Here is a 20,363-nt window from a genome sequence, read left to right as displayed (position 1 = left end):
TTTATTCTAAATATTTCCTGACAGATGTTCCTGTCTTGCAGTGGACAGCAGTTTGCTGCCAGTTTCTATTTCCATTGGAAATCTTGGCCCTTGCTTCAGTGCATGATTGTGCATGAGTGATAAAAAGCATGACAGCAGAATGATTGTGCAGTACCTTGCTGGTAAACACTACATCTGGCGAGACATGGTGAGTTGTGCATGCACAGACCCAAGAGTTTTGGATGCTTCACGTGTGCTGCACGTTTGCAGTAAGCCATGTGGTACAGGGGTCACCAGGGCACACCTCCTCCTGGCTCCTGAAAGAAAGGAAGGCACCTGCTTAGCCAGAGAAATTTGGCACCACTGCGTCTGCAGACTCAGTAACTGATCAGTCAGATATTTCTGTTCATTAAAGACTTCACTGACTGGGTTTGTCAGGGTCCTGAGGGTGTCAACAAGGCTCCCTGGCCCTGAGCAGCCTCACCTGGGGCCTCCACCCACACACCTGATTCGTGGGCCCTGAACTCCCTCTAAGCAAGGGCCTGGCCAGGTAATTGCTCCTTGTCTAAGCTCTGGTGTAGGTGTGTTTGTTTTGTGTGTTGGTTCTGGGCTTGTTTGTTGCCTGGACTTGGTTTCTAGGTGACCCTCAAGCTTGCCTCTAGCTTAGCTTTGGGCTTTATCTTCTGTTCTTGTCCCTACGGCTGTGCCACGGAGCTGCCCTGTGCTGTCCCTGTGGCTGAGGCTGTTCCCAGCCCCAGCTCTGTCTGTCCTGCAGGACTGTGCTGTCAGTGAGTCCTGCTGCACCTGCTGTGCTGTGCTGTGCTCCTGTTTGGCTCCTTGCTCACCTCCCAGCTCTGTCTGTCCTGCAGGACTGTGCTGTCAGTGAGTCCTGCTGCACCTGCTGTGCTCCTGTTTGGCTCCTTGCTCACCTCCCAGCTCTGTCTGTGCTCCAGGACTGTGCTGTCAGTGAGTCCTGCTGCACCTGCTGTGCTGTGCTGTGCTCCTCTTTGGCTCCTTGCTCACCTCCCAGCTCTGTCTGTGCTCCAGGACTGTGCTGTCAGTGAGTCCTGCTGCACCTGCTGTGCTCCTGTGCTCCTCTTTGGCTCCTTGCTCACCTCCCAGCTCTGTCTGTCCTGCAGGACTGTGCTGTCAGTGAGTCCTGCTGCACCTGCTGTGCTCCTGTGCTCCTCTTTGGCTCCCTGCTCACCTGCCCTCAGGAAGAAGCCCTTCAGCTACTTGCTGACAGAGGTGAAGAGAGTTCAGGACAGCACAGGCCCGAGGAACTGAGGTTTGCTAGGCTTGTAACCTGCAAGCTGTGATTTTTGTGGCAGGAAAAGAATGATTATCACATGGGGAAAGTTATCTGATGTCTCTAGATATGGTTTAGGGCAAGGGAACAGGCAACTAGATAGTTATTACATCAGATCACTAATTAGTAAAGCCTTAAAAAGCTTACAGAGGTATGACACCTGATGGTAACTAGTACAGCTATCCCAAAATAGGGCTTGGTGTACACCAGCATTTAAGAGCACTGAAAATAATCTTTTTGGCAACCACTACTGCAAGGACAGCTTACCTGACTAGAACCTTAATAGTCTATTTTAATTGATATATATTCAAAATATGTTTAGAAAACCAAGCATCTTTAGCAACAGAAGAACCAGAAACAAATTACAATTGATAAAACTATCTACCTGCTTGATTTTTTTGAAATTTGTAGCTCTGCCCTGAGTATTGTAATTTTAATGTCTTCCCCTGCTGATTGATTTACTGGGGGAGGATGCCATAGTGTCACACATGAGTGTAACCCAAACAACATTAAAATTTCTGATGACTTTTAAGAATGCATCATAAAAGAGATGCCACCAAAGAAATTTTGTAAAAGGTGTAAACATTTTGAGGTAAAAAGATGAAGTGACAACTGGGAGGATGTTAGGATTTAAAGGTGCAAGTGAACTACTTCAGTCTCTAATAAAGAAAATAGACCTTGAAAGCACTTTATACCAGTAAGTATAAAAAAAAAAAAAAACAACAAAGCTAGGCACATAAAGCTCATTGCTGAATTCCTTTGTGTGTTAGTATATCCATGCAAGATGTTCTGTTTAGTTTTGCAATGCAAATTTTTCCCTAAACAGTTTGCACCCTTCCCTAAATTATGAGGGCTGACAAAGCATCTTCTTGAAATATCCTGCCTGTAGCTAAGAGAAGTGGCAGCCCATCTTTGTGATTATTGATTTTTCTGCTCTGTGGTGAAACTCTAGAAACGTGATGACTTTCAGCTGTTAGTGCAGTTGCAATGCTTTCTGTGTGCAGTCAGTAAATTGGGCTCCTACAGCTGGAGCTGTTAACACAGTATGGTTGCTGTGGTGGGAGGAGGCTTTTCCTGAGCAAAAACTAAAAGAATACAAATTGGGTGGAGAAAATGGCATCAACAGGGACTTGCAAAACCTGCTTCAGTAACTCACAGAGCAGTTGCCTTTCTGGTAGAGACTTACAAAGAGTGACTTCAATAAAAAATTATTTTTGCAGGTATAGTACAAAAGGTAAAGAGGCTTGAGGGTTTTCTGTTTAAAGGTCTCATTGAATGGTTTGTAGAGGAAATCTATTCTTTTTTTAGTTGTGGGAAAGAATGAATATTGTAGCAGCCATTTCTCACATATATAAATGAGGCAATGATCAAATAAAATTAAATTAAGTTTTTTTGATTCTGACACATGCTTAATTTTAAGGAATATAATCTGGTAAAGGAAAAAATGAGTAATTTTTCTTGAAGGCAATCTGACACAAGCAGGAAGCAAAAATCTGGCAATTCTTTTTTGAAAGTGATTCCTTTTACTTGTGCAAGCATTGAGATCTGTTTGACTGGTTTATTTGTGTTAGAAGACTAACTTTTTAAAAAGGCATATTGGTATGTGAAATACTTTAAATACGAGGTCAAGATGTATGGGGCAGAAAGTATATAAGGAATAGGTGAGTAACTGCAGAAAAATAATGGAAAAACTGACACATGAGCTCTCTCCCCAGCTGTCACCAGGTGTGTGCTCTCTCCTTGCTCCATGCACCAGCATCCAGAGGGTCACTTGCGAGTTTTTGCTTCAGGAACTGAGGACAAAAGGTCAAATACCTCCTGGTATTTATTATTATGAAGGAAAGCCTTATACACTGTAATCAACAGAGACATTGCAGAAAATCTAAAATAACGTCCAAAATGTTGACAGCTGTGGAATCATAATGTTTGACCTTTCTGGTTCTAAAACTGCTGATTTTTCTTTTTTCAATGTTTCCTCTTCTGATGCATTTTGAAACTTGCATAGAAATAATCATACTGACTTTTTTTTTTTTCTGGGTATGAAACCAGAACTGTAGACAAAAGAAATATTCATATTCTAGCCCGAAGTTTAAGTAGCCATTTAAATGGCTAAAGAGAAATCGATGCATTTTACAGTTCAGTCTAATTAGAGCTGTTTTGGTTATGCGCGCCCATAGGTGCAAATACACGTATTTGTTGGTGAAATGGGCGGGTGGCTGTTCTTAGGAGCAGCAGGCGATCCCGGGGCGCTACCGAACGGCTTCCACGGCGCACGGTGCCCCGGAGCAGGTCCAGGGCGGGCTCCGGCGGCGCTGCCCGGCCTTTCCCCGGCCTTTCCTCGCTGAAGGGGCGGCCCGGCCCGGCCCGGCCCGGCTGACGCGATCCGCAGGCGCCGCGGCGGGGCCCGGCCCGAGCTGCAGCTCCGCCCCTGCGGCGCGGCGGGGGCTCCGCGCTGCCCCGAGCGCCGGCAGCCGCCGCCTGAGGGAGCCGCCGCCTGAGGGAGCCGGCCCGGCCCTGCCCCATGGCTTCCCCGGCGGCGGCGGGGCCCGGAGCCGCGCTGCCCCCGGCCGCGGCGCGCCGAGACTTCTACTGGCTGCGCTCCTTCATCGCCGGAGGTGGGTGCCCGTGCCCCGGGCGGGGACTGCCGCTGTCCCCGTGGAACCGCCGCCGGCTCTGGTCTCCTGGGGCAGCACGGAGCTCGCTTCTCCTTTTTCCCCTGTGGACTGACGCGGTGCGCGCCCGGGACTCGCACGTGTGTCAGACCCAGCTCGGAGCCCCGGCCAGCCGCAATGAAATGATCCCGGAGCCCGAACCCTCGTTAGGCTGCTCGGGGAGGGCGGATTATCCCTGTCCTCACACTGCTGAGGCTGCTGTTCCCAAGATGAAGGTGGTGTGAAGGGGCGAGACCGCCTGGCAAACATACTGCCACATTGATGACCTTATAGAGACAAAGCCTGATTGCTCTGTAAGGTGTTGTCTCAGGTGACTGATTTGCTGGGGGTAGGGGAAGGTTGTGTTTATTTACAGATTTCCATCATGCCGCACTCTCTGTTGGATCTCACTCTGAAGTAGCACAGGGTACACGGCAGACACGTACCCACCTCCTTGGGAACACCGGCAAGGGCTGTTTCCCGCAGAGGGAAGGAGGAAATAGGATGGAAAACTCTTGAGTAACTTTCAGGAAAGTTCCTCCTGCAATGACCTTAGCAGCGGAGACGGACAGTGGCCTAGGTTTTTGTAAACAGGAAAAGCAGCTTAAATGTTTCACTAAGGCTTTAGGGGCTTTGTAGCATCTACTGGAAGCTGTTTACTTGTCATTGGGGTTTTTTCCAGTTCCTGATTGAGTTAGCTACCTTAGAAAAAGCCCTTATTTAACTGCTGATCTAAAGAACTTTTTTCATCCTGTCACTCTTCTGTTTCTCCCTTGGACAGGTGTCGCAGGATGTTGTGCCAAAACAACCACTGCACCACTGGATCGAGTAAAGATTTTGCTGCAAGCTCATAACCACCATTACAAACACCTAGGTAAGATGGCTGCTAACTTTGGTTTGAAATGCAGTGTGTGTGGTTTGGGTGTATTAATTTACTCAGCGGTGAGGCTGATAAAAAAGGTGCTCATCAGACAGGAGGTTGTATCTGTCTGGTCAGGCTGTGTGCCATGTTTTGTTACCGTTTGAGAAGACAAACAAAGCCATGTGTAAGCTGTGGTATCAATCGATGTGTTAGAGTTTGAGATGTCAGAACAATCCTCAATAAGGCAGGTAAGAGCTAGGCTCGATCCTCTGTTTGCAGCAGGAGCTTGGCCGTCACAGCTCCAAGGCTTGGGTGATTTCGGTGGGAGCTGTCCTGCGGGGGTTCCCACAGCTCAGACAGGCCTGGCTGCTGGGAATTGCACCGAGCAGAGCGTTTGTGCCTGCTGGGAGCTGCAGGTGATGTGTGCTCGGCATCTGTGTTGCGTCATGGTGAGAGCAAACTCACGTGTGCACAGCTGTTCTCGGCGGGCTCGAACAGTGCCCTCCTGTGCAGGGTGTGTGAGCCATTTATGTCAGACGTTACTGAAATGTGGCATAACTTTTGCTCCAAAATTTAAGTGTTGCAATTTTCAGAGGGAAAAAATATTTTGAGTTGGCTAATTTTGCATGTAACTGAACTTGTTATTAACTTAGCCACTAAAGATAATATTTTTAGAAGTTGGAAAAATAAATCGTTGCTAAATCATAAAATTCAGTGGATAAATATATTTGCTGTGGCAAAAAGGGAAACACAAACAATGTGTTTTAGTAACACAGATACAAGTATACACTCAAGTCAATGAATTGAAAGGTGAAATAATTGGTTTGACTGGGATTTTAAATCTTCAATTTGCTTTGTATTGTGCCATGGTTGGCAAGTAAAATCTTATGTTCTTCCCTATTTTGGGAGTCAGGTATGATGCTGATTATCTGAACTGTGTCTGACTTGAATGTGTGTGCATGTTACAAGTAGGCAAAAAAGGAGAATTATGTGGATGAGGTACCTGTAAGTGCAGAGACACCATGGTTCTGTTCATCCAAGTCCTCCCTGTGTGATTTTACACCTTTGCATTGTGGAGCTTGTGGGTCTCCCTGTTCTAGGAAATAGAAACAGTAACTCATCATTGCAGCATAGAGAGAAATTCTGGTCTTGGCATAAGTAAGTTCAGAGGCAGGTAATGAGCATGACATCTTAAAAGTAAATTTGCTACTAAATATGTAATAATATCTTAATATACAATGCTATAGTAAGTATATAATGATATAGTAGAAAGGTGCACTAATCTATTCATATTCTTAGAATCCTAGAAACTAATAGATACTTGTTTTGTTTAAATTTCAAATGAAAGTTTGTCAGCCACTCTCTTCTTCCTGCCTGAAAGCAAGAATCATTTTCATTTTCGGTTTTTATTTAGTAGTTGCATAGGAATTAAAACTGTTTGATTATCACAGTTAATTCTTTTATTGAATCAAACTAAAAAGTGAATTTGATAGCAACTGTACATAGCTAATGTTTCCAGTAAAACTATAGGTTTTGTCCAAACTCTGTGTGATGTTGCATTATTTCCCACCGATTAAAAGTAGGATTGCTTCTTGTTGCAACAACTCTGAGATAAAGAGTGTGAGATGATTAAGTTGTAAGTAATGAGAGTCTTCAGTAATTGTATTTGATTTCCTCAGTGATGGCATTTAATCTGTAATTTAGCATGTAGCAATGTCATTTTGCCGTGGTTTTAGCCTTTAAATGATTATTTATTTATTTGTTTAGAGTTGACTGAACTGTAAGTCAGGCAGTTTCCCCCTGTGTTGCTGGCCTTAGGCTGCTGTGGGTGGTGTTGGCATCTGCAGGAGCCTTGCTCACAGTCCAGGCAGGTCCTGGGGCCTCCCTGCAGAGCTTCCCCGAGTCTGGGAGAGGAGAAAACGGATCCAGCTTCACCTGAGGGCTCCCCTCCGGCAGTGTTTGGGCAGTGAAAGTGGATTTTCCACTTTACCTGAGCAGCACCAGGCAGCCTCAGCTTTTCGTGCTTACTTTCTTCACAGCAGCACTTCCTTGATTTTTGGTTTCCTTCCCCAGAGTGTTAAACACCTTTTTTTGTATCGCTGCAGGAGTATTTTCCACGTTGTGTGCTGTCCCCAAAAAGGAAGGGTACCTTGGGCTCTATAAAGGAAATGGGGCGATGATGATCAGGATCTTTCCCTATGGCGCTATTCAGTTTATGGCATTTGACCAATATAAAAAGGTAGCTGAATTTATCATTTTCCTTTTCTTTTTGTTTTTCCCTGCCTGCAATGAGTACAGACTGATTTCTAAATATTTGTATTGCTGAGAATAATACCCTTTCTTTAATGGAGACAAAAGGTAATTTAAAGTCTACTGCTATTTGTATTGCTATGAGGTAGCCCTTTGTGAATAATGTAGCAAAAAATGTAGAATGAAACATTATTGTATTTATTTGGGATTCCTAGTGCTTCATGGATAAAAGGACTTAAACTTGAACGGTCTGCTGGATATGACATTATTATGTCAGGCTGTAGATAAAAATGACCTTGAAGATAAAAATGCTCATTTCAGAGTTCTGAAACCCTAAAATTTGTCAATTCTTTTCTGTTTTCCTGCATTTACTCTTTCATAAGAAATCTTTGCAGCATCTCATGGAGGTCAGTTGTTAGCATGAACATATTTTGAACATTGCTGTTTGTAGTAAAAAATACCATTTAGCTATTAGCAAGGAGAAGTTTCATGTTTGAAAGGTCAGATTTAGTACCCAGCCAAGGAAATGGTACAATATTTACTGAGGACAATGGCATTGAAATTGTGATTCCCTTCCCTAAGAGCAAATTTCAGCAGACTGATACAAAGAAGTTGCTGTAATTGGTTTTGTAGGTTCTTTTCTTTGTGCTGTAATCATGAATGCTGTTGATCTGTACATATTTTATGTTATGTGGGATAAAAGACTGCATGCCTTGCTTTGTAATTGAAATGATTTATGAATCTGCAATTTCAAGAACCCAATTAGCATCGTAGCACTTTCTTTTATCAATTAATTGACCAGAAACCTTCACAATATTTTGCATGGATATGTAAAAGAAAATTAATTCTTAAAGGGGGAGGATACTAATGATCTTTATAGCAGAAAGTCTCAGTTATTTGATAAAAAGCCTGGAAGGTAATTTCTAACTTCCTTCTAGGCTGTAATTAACTTACTCTGAAATGTCCTTTTTCTCTTCTTTTTTATTTCTCCTTTTTTTTTCTTTCCTTTTTCTTTTTTTCCTTTTCTTTTAATCCAGTTAAAATCTTTATGGGAGTATTTCACATGATGTGCATGTAAGAAAAATTGACTCTTCTTACTTTTCAATTTTGGTCAGTGTCCTTTGCTCTCTATATACTAAGTTTGCCTTGTTTAACACATATTAATGATAACTAAATAAACAATTAATCTAATTTCTGAAGTGAATAGTACAAATACTTTCAACTTACTGTTTTGCTTTGTTAGTAGATTCTTAGTACTTTGTTTTTAATAAGATATTGGAAACGGCAGCAGTGGAAACAGTGTTTAACATTGGAAACAGTGTTAAAAAATTCTAACAGTAATTAAATGTTCTGGATTGAATTGATAGCATTGTAAACTTCTTGGGAGCTGCTGCAGAGTTTGCACTGACGTGCTGATGCGCTTTGTGCTGTGTTTTGCTGTTTTCTGATACCTGATTACTGACAATGTTCCATGTTGTGCAGGTCATAAAGAAACAGCTCGGGATTTCTGGGCATGTGCATCGATTGATGGCTGGATCCATGGCAGGTAGGGCTTTGTGCTTGCATCTCAGACATGCCTTTTGCTCACAGTTAATATTCCTTCAGAGCATCATTTCCTGTGGGGTTGGGCCAAACTCCTGCAAATTTGGATTAAGCAAATATACTAGTAAATGGTTCATTTAATGTGGTTGCCTAATTGAAATCTGTTTGTCTAAGAGAATTCTTTAAAAAATGTTTGTGCAAGCTGTGAATTCTGTGCTATTGTTATGAAGCACAGTTTTTTAATAGTCTTTTATTAACAAGTGTAAAAACCAGTGTGATCAATATGAAGTAAAAAGCTGCAGGTTCTGGTAGAATTAGCTCATCAGCCCCTCTGCCACTGCTGCTAGGTTGAATATAAGCCCACAGAAATAGGGAGATTTGTGGCTTCTCAAATGAGAATTTTCTTTGGATTTGCCAGAAATGTCTGTACTTTTCCATGCAGGATTTTCATGATGCTCTTTAGGTCATATTTGTGAATGTTAAAATCTCTCATTTATTAATTAGTGCAGTAGCAGCAGAAAAACCTATCAGCAAACTGCCAGTGTATAGTATGATTATTTATTTGTTTTCCTCTTGCTAGTCATTGAGTCAAATGTAGCTAAGAAAAAAACAGGGGAAGGTGAGTAATAGTGAGCTGAGCTTTAATTGAAGTGATTCTTCATGTGCTTTTCCTTTGTAAAATAGGCTAAGAACTGCCTAGTGACAGTCCTCAAATAGTCACAGGTATTCGTATTTAGCTGCTTTTGGAAAAAAAATTGGGATTTTTTAATACTACCTTCAGTTAAACTAGGAAAATCTCATTAAAATATTCAGACTTTGTGTGGCATCAGAGGAAAGAGAATGAAATTAAACACTGGGAAGAGTGCTAAAAACTAACAAAGCCTGTTTGCTAAGGTATGTTCCAGAATTTGGCTGGCTTTCTATCTGAAAAGTCAAAAAAGCCCCTAGATCCATAGATGTTATTCTTTCCTTCCTTTTTTTCCTTTCCCCTGCTTTAACTGTCCTAAGGAACATTTTACAATATACTTCTCCCCTCCAAAGATGATGATGATGATTATTATTATTATCATTATTATTAGCTTTTCCAGGAGCTTTGTCAGAGACTGGGAACCTGACTGGGAGGCACTGTGAAAACACTGAATAATCAGCCTAACCTGTCAGTGTTGGATGGGGTGCAATTCTTCCCATAAATAAATGAATAGCATCTGGCATTGTTGTAAGCACCTTACTGGTTAAATCTGGTTTGTGTGGTTAGAATAACAGAAATAAATTAATGCACAGTGCTATCTGGCAAGCACAATCTGCTTTATGAGGTGTGTTTAAGTGCCATAGACTCAGTAGTTTCATTTTTAGAGCCCAAAAAGTGAGGAGCTGAGCTTGACTTGGGGTGAGATGAACACAGCAGTCAAGTATTTATATAGTGTCCCATGTATTTGTTTTCTAGGTGGCATTCTGCTTCTTGGGATATTCTTTAGATGATAAGAGGCAGAGGGTTTATCTGAGGTATATCAAGGAGATGAGGGGGTGAAGGAGGCACTAGAAGAGCAGAGTTTGAAATCTGGTACAGAAGTTTTCTTGGTTTGCAAACAAAACAGAGAAGACTTGAAAGCAATTGGTGATACTTCTTGCTTTCCCTCCTGTGCTGGCTGCAGTAAAGGATGGCACACTGACACTAAAGGAGATGATGTGCTGGTGCACAGGGGCATTCACAGTTTCATGGCTGCAGGATTAAGTTGAGATAAATAACCTGTATTTCTCTGGGCTTTTTGTTCCCCCTGCAGCTTTCACTGTCTGCTTTCACCCACCAAACTCAAATCTTGTTCATGCCAGTGTTTCCAACCAGACTGGTGCTCAACAGAGCTGAGTCAGCTCCAAGTGGTGGGAAACATTGAAGTGTCTTCTGTAAGTGATAAACAGGATCAAAAGCATATCCACAGGGAAAACAAGGCAGTGAGGATGGGGGCAGTGGAGGGAGAGGAAATAAAAGCCTATTGTAATGCTTACATTTAAGGAGACCCAGTTAAAATTACTGTGGAAACTCTAACTCTGAATTTCCTGAGTCTTGTGTGATTCAAATTTCAGCTGTAACACTTCATTAAGAGATAAGTAGGGTATAGCTTCTTTTAAGGAAAGAGAGCTGGGCAGAAGAGAAATCATAGAGCTTGGTTGGGTTTAGGAAAGAAAATTATCAAGTAACATCAAAAACGAACAAGTAACATTAAATAAAACATCACAGAATGATTTTATAAATTAATTTTTAAAGTTTTCTAATAAAAAATCCAAATCAAAACATAGAAATGTGTATTTCCTCTTTTGCACTTGATTAGCTTCAAAATAACAAGGCCAAAAAAAAAGACTAGATGTTATCTGGAATAAACTCAAGTCCCACTAAACTACTACAGAAAGTACGCTTTTGGTTCTAGCTTTTTACTTTTACTAAAAGTGATTGAAAATAGTACTGACCTAGCACTGTCTGGGAGGATGTTGGCTGTCTCCATTTTAAATAGTATGTAATTAACAGTTGCCCACTTCAGTTGGCATTTTTAAAAAATCTGGTCTAGTTCTTCACATACACTATGGAAGGAAACAGAATTATTATTTATTTGGCACAAAGAAATATTAGGACTGATAAATGAGGCATTCTTTAACTTGATTAATATTTTTTTCATCAGCAGTTTCTGTGTTTGTTGTTTCTGAAGCTTTGTTTTGTTCAGAATATGCTACTTGGATAATTTAATCTTTACATTAGCTAAGGAGCAAATCTGCAGTTCAAGGCTGTGCCTTGTGCTTATCACTTTTGAACTTTATTCCTCTGAATCTCCTGGCAGTGCTTAATTTCATCTCTGGGGCTCCTGATATGGTACAAAGAGCACGATACAGAAATAACAAAAACTTGCACACCAGCTGTGTTTGCAATGTAAATGTATTTCATTTGTGGGTTTTTCTTGCTCCAGATAGGTTTTTATTTTTATTTCCAAAGAAGTTTACTAAGAACAGAGGGATAGCACTGAAACTGGGAGACAGATGAATCCCTGTGGAGCTAATCTCATTGTGAGCTGCCAAAGCCTGGGAGGGACTCAAGGGCAGTCTAATGTGCCCCAGTGTCCTGTCCCCAGGATGGTCAGAGGTGCTTGGGCACAAGGGGGGGAGTGCAGAAGGGCCTTTCCTGGCTGCTGGGTCAGCACTGGCAGTGAGGAGGTGGCTCTGTGGAGGGAGGAGCTGCATTCCCCTGTTCAGGTTGTTTCAGAGCAGTGCCAAGGGCAGTGTGTGTCTCTGAACTGCTGGTGCACAGTCAATCTGTCCTGTGTCACCTCCCCAGCAGAGATTTTTGGCTTAGCTACCATTGGTGGGGACAGACTTTGCTTTTTCAAGCCTGGGACTGAGCCTTGAGGTGCTGAGGTCTGGCTTCTCATCGGGCAGTATTGAAGGAGCAGAGATGAGTGATTTTGTAGGCTTCACCACAATGACTTTGTGTCCCACAGCTGGCTCCTTTCCTCTTGGAAGGGACAGTGTCTCTCCTGAGCCCCAAAAGCCATACTCAGCCCTTGTGTGTGCATTTTCCTTGGATGAACAGTAAAGCAGGAACGTGCCTCTCCTAGCTGCTACGAGACAGCATATATTGTGGCTCATGTCCCAAATCCCCTTTTACTTTCATTTGTTTTTCAAAAATTCATAGCTAGAGGACTTTAAGAAAATATATTTACAAGTTTCTATTTAAATCCTCACTCTACATACTGTTCATCTGTGTTGTTTTTTTAAAATTGTGCTGTTTTCAGAGTGTGCTGACTAAAGAGTGCATTCCCCAAGCTCCTGCTTGGTCTGTTGCTAGCCTTTGTTCAGAGGAAGTGCCTGGATGGATTTCAGTGCAGGACTGGAAAGAGAAGAGGGGGTAAAGTCTCTTTTCTGAAATGGGATGGCTTCCCTGTTCCTTCTTAAGCTCTGTAAAAGTGCTTTACCCCTCCCTTAATTTGTTTTAAACTGTTTGAATTGATCTATTTGATGATATTTCTGGACATCTCAGGGAATCCATTGGGGAAGGGCTCTAGACTGAGGGCCTGCATTTCATGTAAGTCAGTGGAAGCAGTCTTGAAGTTACTTTAGTGTTTTGCAGCTTCCAACTTTTGAATCCTGTGGGTGAGAGAACCTCAGAAATAAACTGCAGATGTCTGCTTTTTGTTCAGAGGACTTTCCAAAATCTCCAAAAGAGGTGTTTTTTTCTTCTAAAATGAATTACTGATGGGATAATCCAGAGTCCCACAAAGTTGGTTCCCAACTGAGAGCTGACCAGTGTCAGATTTTTGGATAGCTCACTTAGAGTGTTTTAATCTCACCATCTAATCCTGATAACTTTCAGATCATTCAGTTTATCAGAGCAGTGGTTTTTTGTTTTTTGTTTTTTTTTTTTTTAACTCCAGGCATAAAAGTTAAGCAGAGCTTGTCTGCAGGGGCTGTGTTGCATTTGGATTTTGTTATTAGTTTGTGTTGTTTTTCTGTTCCCCCTGTTACGGATTTGTGTTGGCCTTGTGGAAAGGAGGGGAGATGATACACCCACAAAAAGAGGTGTCATTAAGAAACTATTAAGACTTAAAAGGAAGTGACATTTTCCTGACAAAAACACGTGACAATTTTCTTTCCACCCAAAGTGTACTTCTCTTCTCTAGGACCAATTTAAAAAGCTCCATTTTGCTAAATCAGAGCAGTTTCTAGAAAACAGTGCCAATTACAAAGGTTTTTACTTTCTTTTCTGCCTTTCCCTAGAATTTTTTTTGTTTGATTTTGGTTCTCTGGTGGGGTTTTTTGTTTTTTTTTTTTTTTTTTTTGGTGACTGTGGTGTACCATCAGAAAATGACCACTGTTGTTAGTGAAGAGTTTTAACTATTCCTTCCAAAGACTGTCAGCCATGGAGTGGTTTGCCTCAATACCTACCTGGAAAGAATTAGTTACTCAGGCAAGTGTTAGAATTGTTCTTTTCTGTGCTGGAGTTGTGCTTCCAGAACTGCAAGTTGCTCAGCATTTCAGCTGTTTTGAAGCAGCTCCTAACTGGATTAGTTCTAAGATTTGATTTTTTTTTTCCTTTTATTTTGCATCTTAAGTCCAGAAAACTTTTCTGCTCAGTTTTAAAACAGAAGTGCTGATGTAACATGAGCTATTAAAATGCAGTAATGCAACACAGTTAAGTACTTCTCATCAGTATGAGTCTGGCTCTATTTTAGATGTAATTAGAATGATTTAGTGTGTCATTAGGATATGTTTCACATTTTCAGATAGAGTAGATAGATACATGTATCTATACTCAATAATGACACCAAATTGTGACAGAGCCTGTTTGGAATACAACATGTAAATTTGGTGGTGTGAGGTGTTTTTTTAGTATGGTAGGGTTAGGTTTCATGGTTGCAATCCAGTAAAGCTGATGTACTTAACCAGCCTGGTTCTTATGAGCTGCGGATTTCAGAGCTGAGGTGAATACAGTCAGGCCCAGAAATGCTGGGAAATCCAGGCCTAGGTGAGGTGTGCTGCTTCAGTCACCACCAGGTACAAACACATCCTTTGTGTGTTGCTGGAGTTGGTGTTCCTGTTTACTGATTGTAAGTGACTGTAAGTGTTTCTGTAACAAAATACTTTGTACCTGCTATTGTATTCACTGCCAGAAAAGGAAATTCTGCTTTTCAAAATAATCCTAGAATCAGCTAAGGTGTAGGTGAGTTTTGTTTGCTTGTTTTGTTTTTGTTTTTAATAAAGGTATTACAGCAGTGATTTGTACTTACCCTCTTGATATGGTTAGAGTTCGCCTGGCGTTCCAAGTAAAAGGGGAACACAAGTACATGGGAATTATCCATGCATTCAAGATGATTTACACAAAGGTATTTTTTCTTTTCATCTTCAGTTCTGAAAAAGCAAAGTATGCTCTTAAATAATGTTGCACTTCATAGAACATAATGGCTTAGTGTGAAATAAGTGACTTCATTGTGTGCACTTGGGATTTTTTAATGTAAAAAGTTCTTTGGATGCTGCTTTTGCCTTAGGCTGCTGAGCTGTAGCTCAGGCTCCTGTACGTGGGAGGTCAGAAACAGCACAGAAGCTGCTTTCCAAGAAAGGTAGTGATGTTACCAAACAGATTTGGGGAGGAGGGCTGTGTATAATGCATAAATGTCCCACTTCCAATGTTGGGGGTAGATTTTTTGCCTTGCTTTTTGCTTATCTCCTCTGGAGCCAGGCAGTTGTCCCTTCAGTTCCTCAGGCACAGGAGGCAGAATGTGACACGAGCTCCTTGGTGGTGGCTGGTGCTGGGCAGATTGCTGTCATGGGAGTCTGGATGAGCAGGGGGGACTCAGGACATCTGTGTTTCCTGCTACAAATGCTGCTGTGTTTTCCTTTCAAAGGAAGGTGGTTTGAGTGGCTTCTACAGAGGGCTGATGCCAACTGTGGTGGGAATGGCACCGTATGCGGGTAAGTTAAAACCAGGATGTGCCAGTCCTTCAGCAGTTCTGTGCACTTCTAAATTTGTTTAATATATTTGCACACCCAGTTAATTAGCTTCTGTCCAGATCACCTTCAGTGATGCTCCTTAAAACGTGTCTTCAACAGTCAAAGCCTGGCTTTTCTGCAGTGTGGAGCTGAGAGTGAGCAAGGTAAAGCAGTGGTTGTGTTGTGTTCCCAGTTTCCCCAAGGAGACGAGGAGGCCGTTTCTGTCCAGCAGGGAGATCCTCGGCGGCTCTGGGAATGCGGCCTCGGAGCCTCCTTGGCTCCCTCTCCCGGTGGCTTTTCTGTAAACGCTCCCGCGTGTGGAACCGAGCAGCCCGGCTCACACACCCTCGTTTGGAAAGGCTGAGCCACGGCCCTCACTGAGGAAGCTCTCAGGAGCAATTCTCAGCACCAGTTCTTTGATTCTTGACAGCAATCCAGTACCTTAAAACTCACAGTCTAGCTTATTTCAAGTATTCTTGTAGCATTATGTATAAACACAAATCCATTTGGACACAAGTTTCTGTAGAAGTTCAAAATATTGTTTCTCTGTTTTTCTGCATAAGAAAAAACTTCCAAAAGAACTGTGAAATAGTTTCATTTTGTAAATGCAGCTTTCTGTTTATGGTGATACTTTTTAATGCAAGTACATAACATGACATTTCCTTTCAGGTTTTTCCTTTTTTACCTTTGGTACCTTGAAGAGCATTGGGCTTGCTCAGGCCCCTGAGCTGCTTGGCCGGCCCTCGCTGGATAACCCCGACGTGCTGGTGCTGAGGACTCACGTGAACCTGCTGTGTGGGGGCATAGCTGGGGCCATCGCTCAGACCGTGTCGTAAGTGGGGATGGGGCCGTTTCCTCTCTGCACCCCTTCAAGCTAAAGAAACTTTGCTCTGACACAATTATCAGTAAGGTTTTTAAGTTAATCAAATACTGAAATGCAGGCGTTTCCTATTGTTTCACTTACTAAATACCCATTTAATCTTCGGGGTCTTTTAAGAGTTATCCGGTGAGTCAATTAAACAAATCCAGGCAAATCTCTTAAAACCCGCTGGAATCTTTTTTAGTAACAATTTTGTTTCTTGCCTTGTTTGGAAAGCTAAAAAAATTTGACCCTGAACATAATTTGCAGAACTTTATGATTCCAACTTACCTTCAAACCTATGTAACCTGTGAAACCATAGGATTAAAAAGAAGCCAAAACAATTCAAGTCTTTGAAATTGTATTTGGCATTTTTATTACTTTACTTGCTTTTTCCTTTCTCACCCTGTCCTTGTTCTATTTTATTTTGTCCATAAAATAAGTTAATTTCATGGACTTACACAGCATGGATTTTCCCCTACATCACTGCATTGTAAATATCGCTGCCTGTTCATCTTTAAGCTGTTAATTTTATTTTCAATGCAGGTGTCTTCTCCCTTCAGCACTTTACAGACTCTTTTATACTCTCATCTGATCTTCATGTCTCTTCCTTACTAGTGCCAAATGGAATGCATTAAGAGCTCTGGTTTGCTGGTTTTGGTTGTGTAAGGGGAGTCTCCCTTTGTGGAGAGCTGTCAGCCGCGTTGAGAGCGTGAGCTGCATTCCTGACTCGGTGCAAGGAGAGCTGGGAGGCTGCCCGTGGATGCGTTTTCCTGTTTAAGCACCAGTGCAGCAGCTGTCCCTGCTGCGCCTGAGCTGCAGTGTGCCTGTCCCCTGTGCAGGTATCCCCTGGACGTGACTCGGAGGCGCATGCAGCTGGGAGCGGTTCTGCCGGACTCTGACAAGTGCCTGTGAGTATTTCCTGTTATCTGCACTGACTGCTTCGTGCGTGAGCTGAGGTCAGCTCTCAATCTCAAACTTGAAAACAGCCACCCCCACCCCCTGAACTATTACGATTTCTTAATTCTTTTGATAAAGAAGTTTCCCTGCAGACAAAAGCTACCACTCTCAATCTGGGCTTAAGAAATACCTGAAATAACAATGGCACCCTTGGTAGTAATCCTGTATCTCTACTGGTAAAATAGGTTTTTGTATTTTAATGCAACTTGTGCTACCTTTAGTATCAGCAAGCTCTCTGAGAGAGAGACCAAATGCTTCTACTGAAATGAAGTAGTTTCAGAGTGTATTTTAATGGTGCAGAATCTGTTCCATAAGATGATTTTGCATAATAAAATTTTATTTGAGCTTTTTGCCCTCCTACACCCCACACATTGTTGAGGTTCCTCCAGTAGAAGTGGAAGCACCATAATAACGTAGAAATCATAATGTTAAATCAACTGTCATCTCAAGCAACTTTCTGAATTTCAAATTGTCCCAATCTAATTCCATATTCTGGGACAGTTTTCTCTTGGTTAGTTTCAATCTTGTGGAATTGTGTAAGTCTGAACCCAGTGCAATTCACTGGGAATCTCCTGAGTGGAAGGTTGGATCCTACCAAGAGCAGCCTGGGTGACCTTTCACAAACAACCTCAGTGTTGCTTAACTGTGAAGGCTCTGTTGTGTTTTCTTCACCAGCCTTTTTGTTTTTCTTGGTTATTTTCCACTCCTGATGATTTTTAAATAAAAATATGTTCATTGTTCTCAGGGTTTTACTTGTTGCACTTGTGAGGACTCCTTTTACAGAGCTGAGGCTTGTCCATTTAACGATTTTGTTGTGACCATACAGAGAGCTGTGCTCTGAAGGAGAGGCACAGGTCTGTCTTTAGAGGGTGAGAGGATAAAGCAGGCAGGAAGTCTGGAAGCTTTGGAACATAGGGAAGGTGCTCTCCAGGAGCCCTGTCTGCAATAACATGGGAATGCCAAGCACTTCAGGTGCTTTCCATTGCATGTCTGCTTAGTTCCAATACAAGTATGTGAAGAAAGTTCTCTTTGCACATACAGTGCAATTTCTGCTTTTAAAAAGGTAAAATATTATGTTCTAAGATTATTATTTGTAAAAGGAATTTATGCTTCTCTGCTCTTTCCTGCCAGTTAGGCAAGAGAATGTGTGGAGCCATTCTGGTGGAAAACACTGTAATATATCTTGTAGGGCAGGTGTTTTCTGACCAACACTTGTTTAGCTGGGACTGCACCATCCTCTTTTTAATTCCCAGCTCTTGGGCTTGAATTTCTTGTGGAAGTGCAGGTTGTCACTTTAGTCCTATGTGTGGCATTTTAGTCCTATGTGTGGCTTTGCTGTGTGGAATGCCATGGGTTTTTCTCCACGGATCTCCTAAAAGCCAGGTAAATGTTGCAGTAAGATGATTTTGATGCTGAATGCGTACCCCTGCTGGTTCCTTTGGCAGTACCATGGTGCAGACACTGAGATACGTGTACCAGCAGCACGGGGTGCGACGGGGGCTGTACCGCGGGCTCTCCCTGAATTACATCCGCTGCGTCCCCTCCCAGGCCGTGGCTTTCACCACCTATGAGCTCATGAAACAATTCCTGCACCTCAACTGATCGTTTGTTTTAAAGACTTTTCTGTACAACTACACTATCAATCCTCAAATGATACTGATGAATAAATGACTTGAAGTTTAACAAAAAAAGCTCTCTGTTACTGCGGACCTGCTGTGTCTGACACTTTTATTTGCCAAAATGTGGTGATTTCCTGGAGTCAGAGCCGGGGCACACATCCACATAAACGTGAGCTAGCTCTGAACACTTTTTTGCACTTGATCTTTTAGGCTTCATTAGATGAATTTTAGGAGCGGCACAGTTTTGGAGATCCATGTTTTACACAAGCTCCGAGCTGTTAGTTATTTAGCTTTATCACCATTCCAGGAGTTACACGCTGCTGATTATGCTGCCTTTGAAGCTAGTAATTAGGCATCTGTTCTTGAAAAATGAAATGGAATAAACTGATTCGAACACAATGCAGTGGTTTTGGCACTCAGATCCTTGCCTGGTCTGCAGAAGCTGAGCTGGGCAGAGCACACTCCAGGCAGCCTTTTGTTGTTCTGTGTGCAAGAACAGGAATTGCTGCCCAGGAAGGGATCCTCAGCCATTTCAGCCACAACCAGCAAGATGTACTCTGCAGTATCGGGCAGCTCGCAGTTTGGAAATTTCGGTGTACATTGTATTCTAAGAAATGCTGCACTACACAAATAAAAGTGGGGGGAAATTCACAGGCATGAGTGCTAGAGAAGATCCCCTTGTGGCAGGTGCTGGGGCTAATCTCAGAAAGCTTTTCTGTGGAGCTGCATGTTCTTGATTTGGTGTGTTCAAGGCTGAGTATGCTGTGAGTATGTACTATCCCAGTACTAGCTGGTGTAAACAGGTTTTCCCTCCCTTAAACCACCGTGCCAAAGAAACTGCATGCTGCTGCAATTGCTTACTTAGGCACAGGGACCACGTGCAACCTCACACAGAAAAGGAAATGAAGATTGTATTGGCCTCTGTAGGTGTGTGTGTGCTGTTTGCTCCTCAAGTCATGGATTGGATTATTGCATGTTGGCCTCCTCCTGTGATGCCTTTTCCGCAAGGAATTATTTTATACGTGATTTGCATTGGTACTCTTGATTTTACTCACTTGATTCAGGAAACTGTAAAGCATTTACTTCATGTAAGTTATTTATTTATTGTAAATATTTTAGTGTCTTCTCAGAATTGGCAAATGGTGATGTCAAGTGCTGGATGGTAAGACTGATTTGCTTAATTTTGACAAATTTAACAAATCGGATTTTCAGTTATATATTCAATACCAACTTCTGTGGCTCAATTTTTCCCCCAGTTTCTTAAAAATATGTATTTCTTTGAAATTTACAGTGTAGCAATGGGCAGAGAATGAAATGTATCTGGATATATTTTATTAAAATTTTTGAATCAGTGTCCTTGTGTGATCTGTGTGTGTTGCCACCAGGAAGAATACACATTTCTGGAATGATCTGTTTGCCCTAATAGGTAAATATGCACAACATTGTCATTCTTAATTAAGTGACAGTAAATATGCTTTTTCTTCAGATCTTCAGTTTCCCAAAAAGGAAAGCTAGCCAATATCACAGTGAGCTTTTATATTTTGAAGTTCTTGCAGCAAAGATAAATCCACTGTATTAGAAAACTGAAGTGCCTTTCTTTTCTCTACGTTGTTTTGCTGTGTGAGCAAATAAGCCAGTTCTTTTTCATGTGAATACTATTAGGAATTATTAAATTAAGAGTTTTACATCTTTATTCTACTACCAGGGGTGTGTTTGAGGAGTGTCATGGTAAGTTAAGCAGTTGTAAGGCAGAATAAAGCAGAACCCAGCATGTTCATGCCTGAGAGGAAGAGAACATAAAAAGTGTCACCTAAATTCTTGAGTCTGAATGTGAAAAACACACCTACTTGATGGAACTGTGCTG

The 20,363-nt window shown here is 42.0% G+C and overlaps 1 protein-coding gene across 4 annotated transcripts; it reads left to right on the top strand.

Moving 5' to 3' along the window:
• The first annotated feature begins 2,428 nt into the window (after nucleotides 1-2,428).
• SLC25A16 (solute carrier family 25 member 16) lies at nucleotides 2,429-19,851 on the top strand. Of its 4 annotated transcripts, none has more exons than XM_059477515.1 (9): nucleotides 2,429-2,508; nucleotides 4,721-4,813; nucleotides 6,907-7,040; nucleotides 8,534-8,597; nucleotides 14,336-14,457; nucleotides 14,977-15,043; nucleotides 15,731-15,893; nucleotides 16,763-16,831; nucleotides 18,326-19,851. In XM_059477515.1, exons 3-9 carry the CDS (start codon nucleotides 6,978-6,980, stop codon nucleotides 18,480-18,482), a joined length of 705 nt encoding a protein of 234 aa, XP_059333498.1. In that variant the 5' UTR covers nucleotides 2,429-2,508; nucleotides 4,721-4,813; nucleotides 6,907-6,977; the 3' UTR covers nucleotides 18,483-19,851. The 4 variants fall into 4 exon arrangements, with proteins under 4 accessions (XP_059333498.1, XP_059333500.1, XP_059333496.1 ...); XM_059477517.1 differs by having other exon boundaries at nucleotides 2,457-2,522; XM_059477513.1 differs by lacking the exon at nucleotides 2,429-2,508 and adding an exon at nucleotides 3,746-3,903.
• The last annotated feature ends 512 nt before the right edge of the window (nucleotides 19,852-20,363 follow it).

Source organism: Ammospiza nelsoni, chromosome 8 (assembly GCF_027579445.1).
Source record: "Ammospiza nelsoni isolate bAmmNel1 chromosome 8, bAmmNel1.pri, whole genome shotgun sequence".
Taxonomy (NCBI): Eukaryota; Metazoa; Chordata; class Aves; order Passeriformes; family Passerellidae; genus Ammospiza; species Ammospiza nelsoni.
Note: the sequence above shows the minus strand (reverse complement) of the source record. Positions and strands in the feature narration are given on the sequence as shown.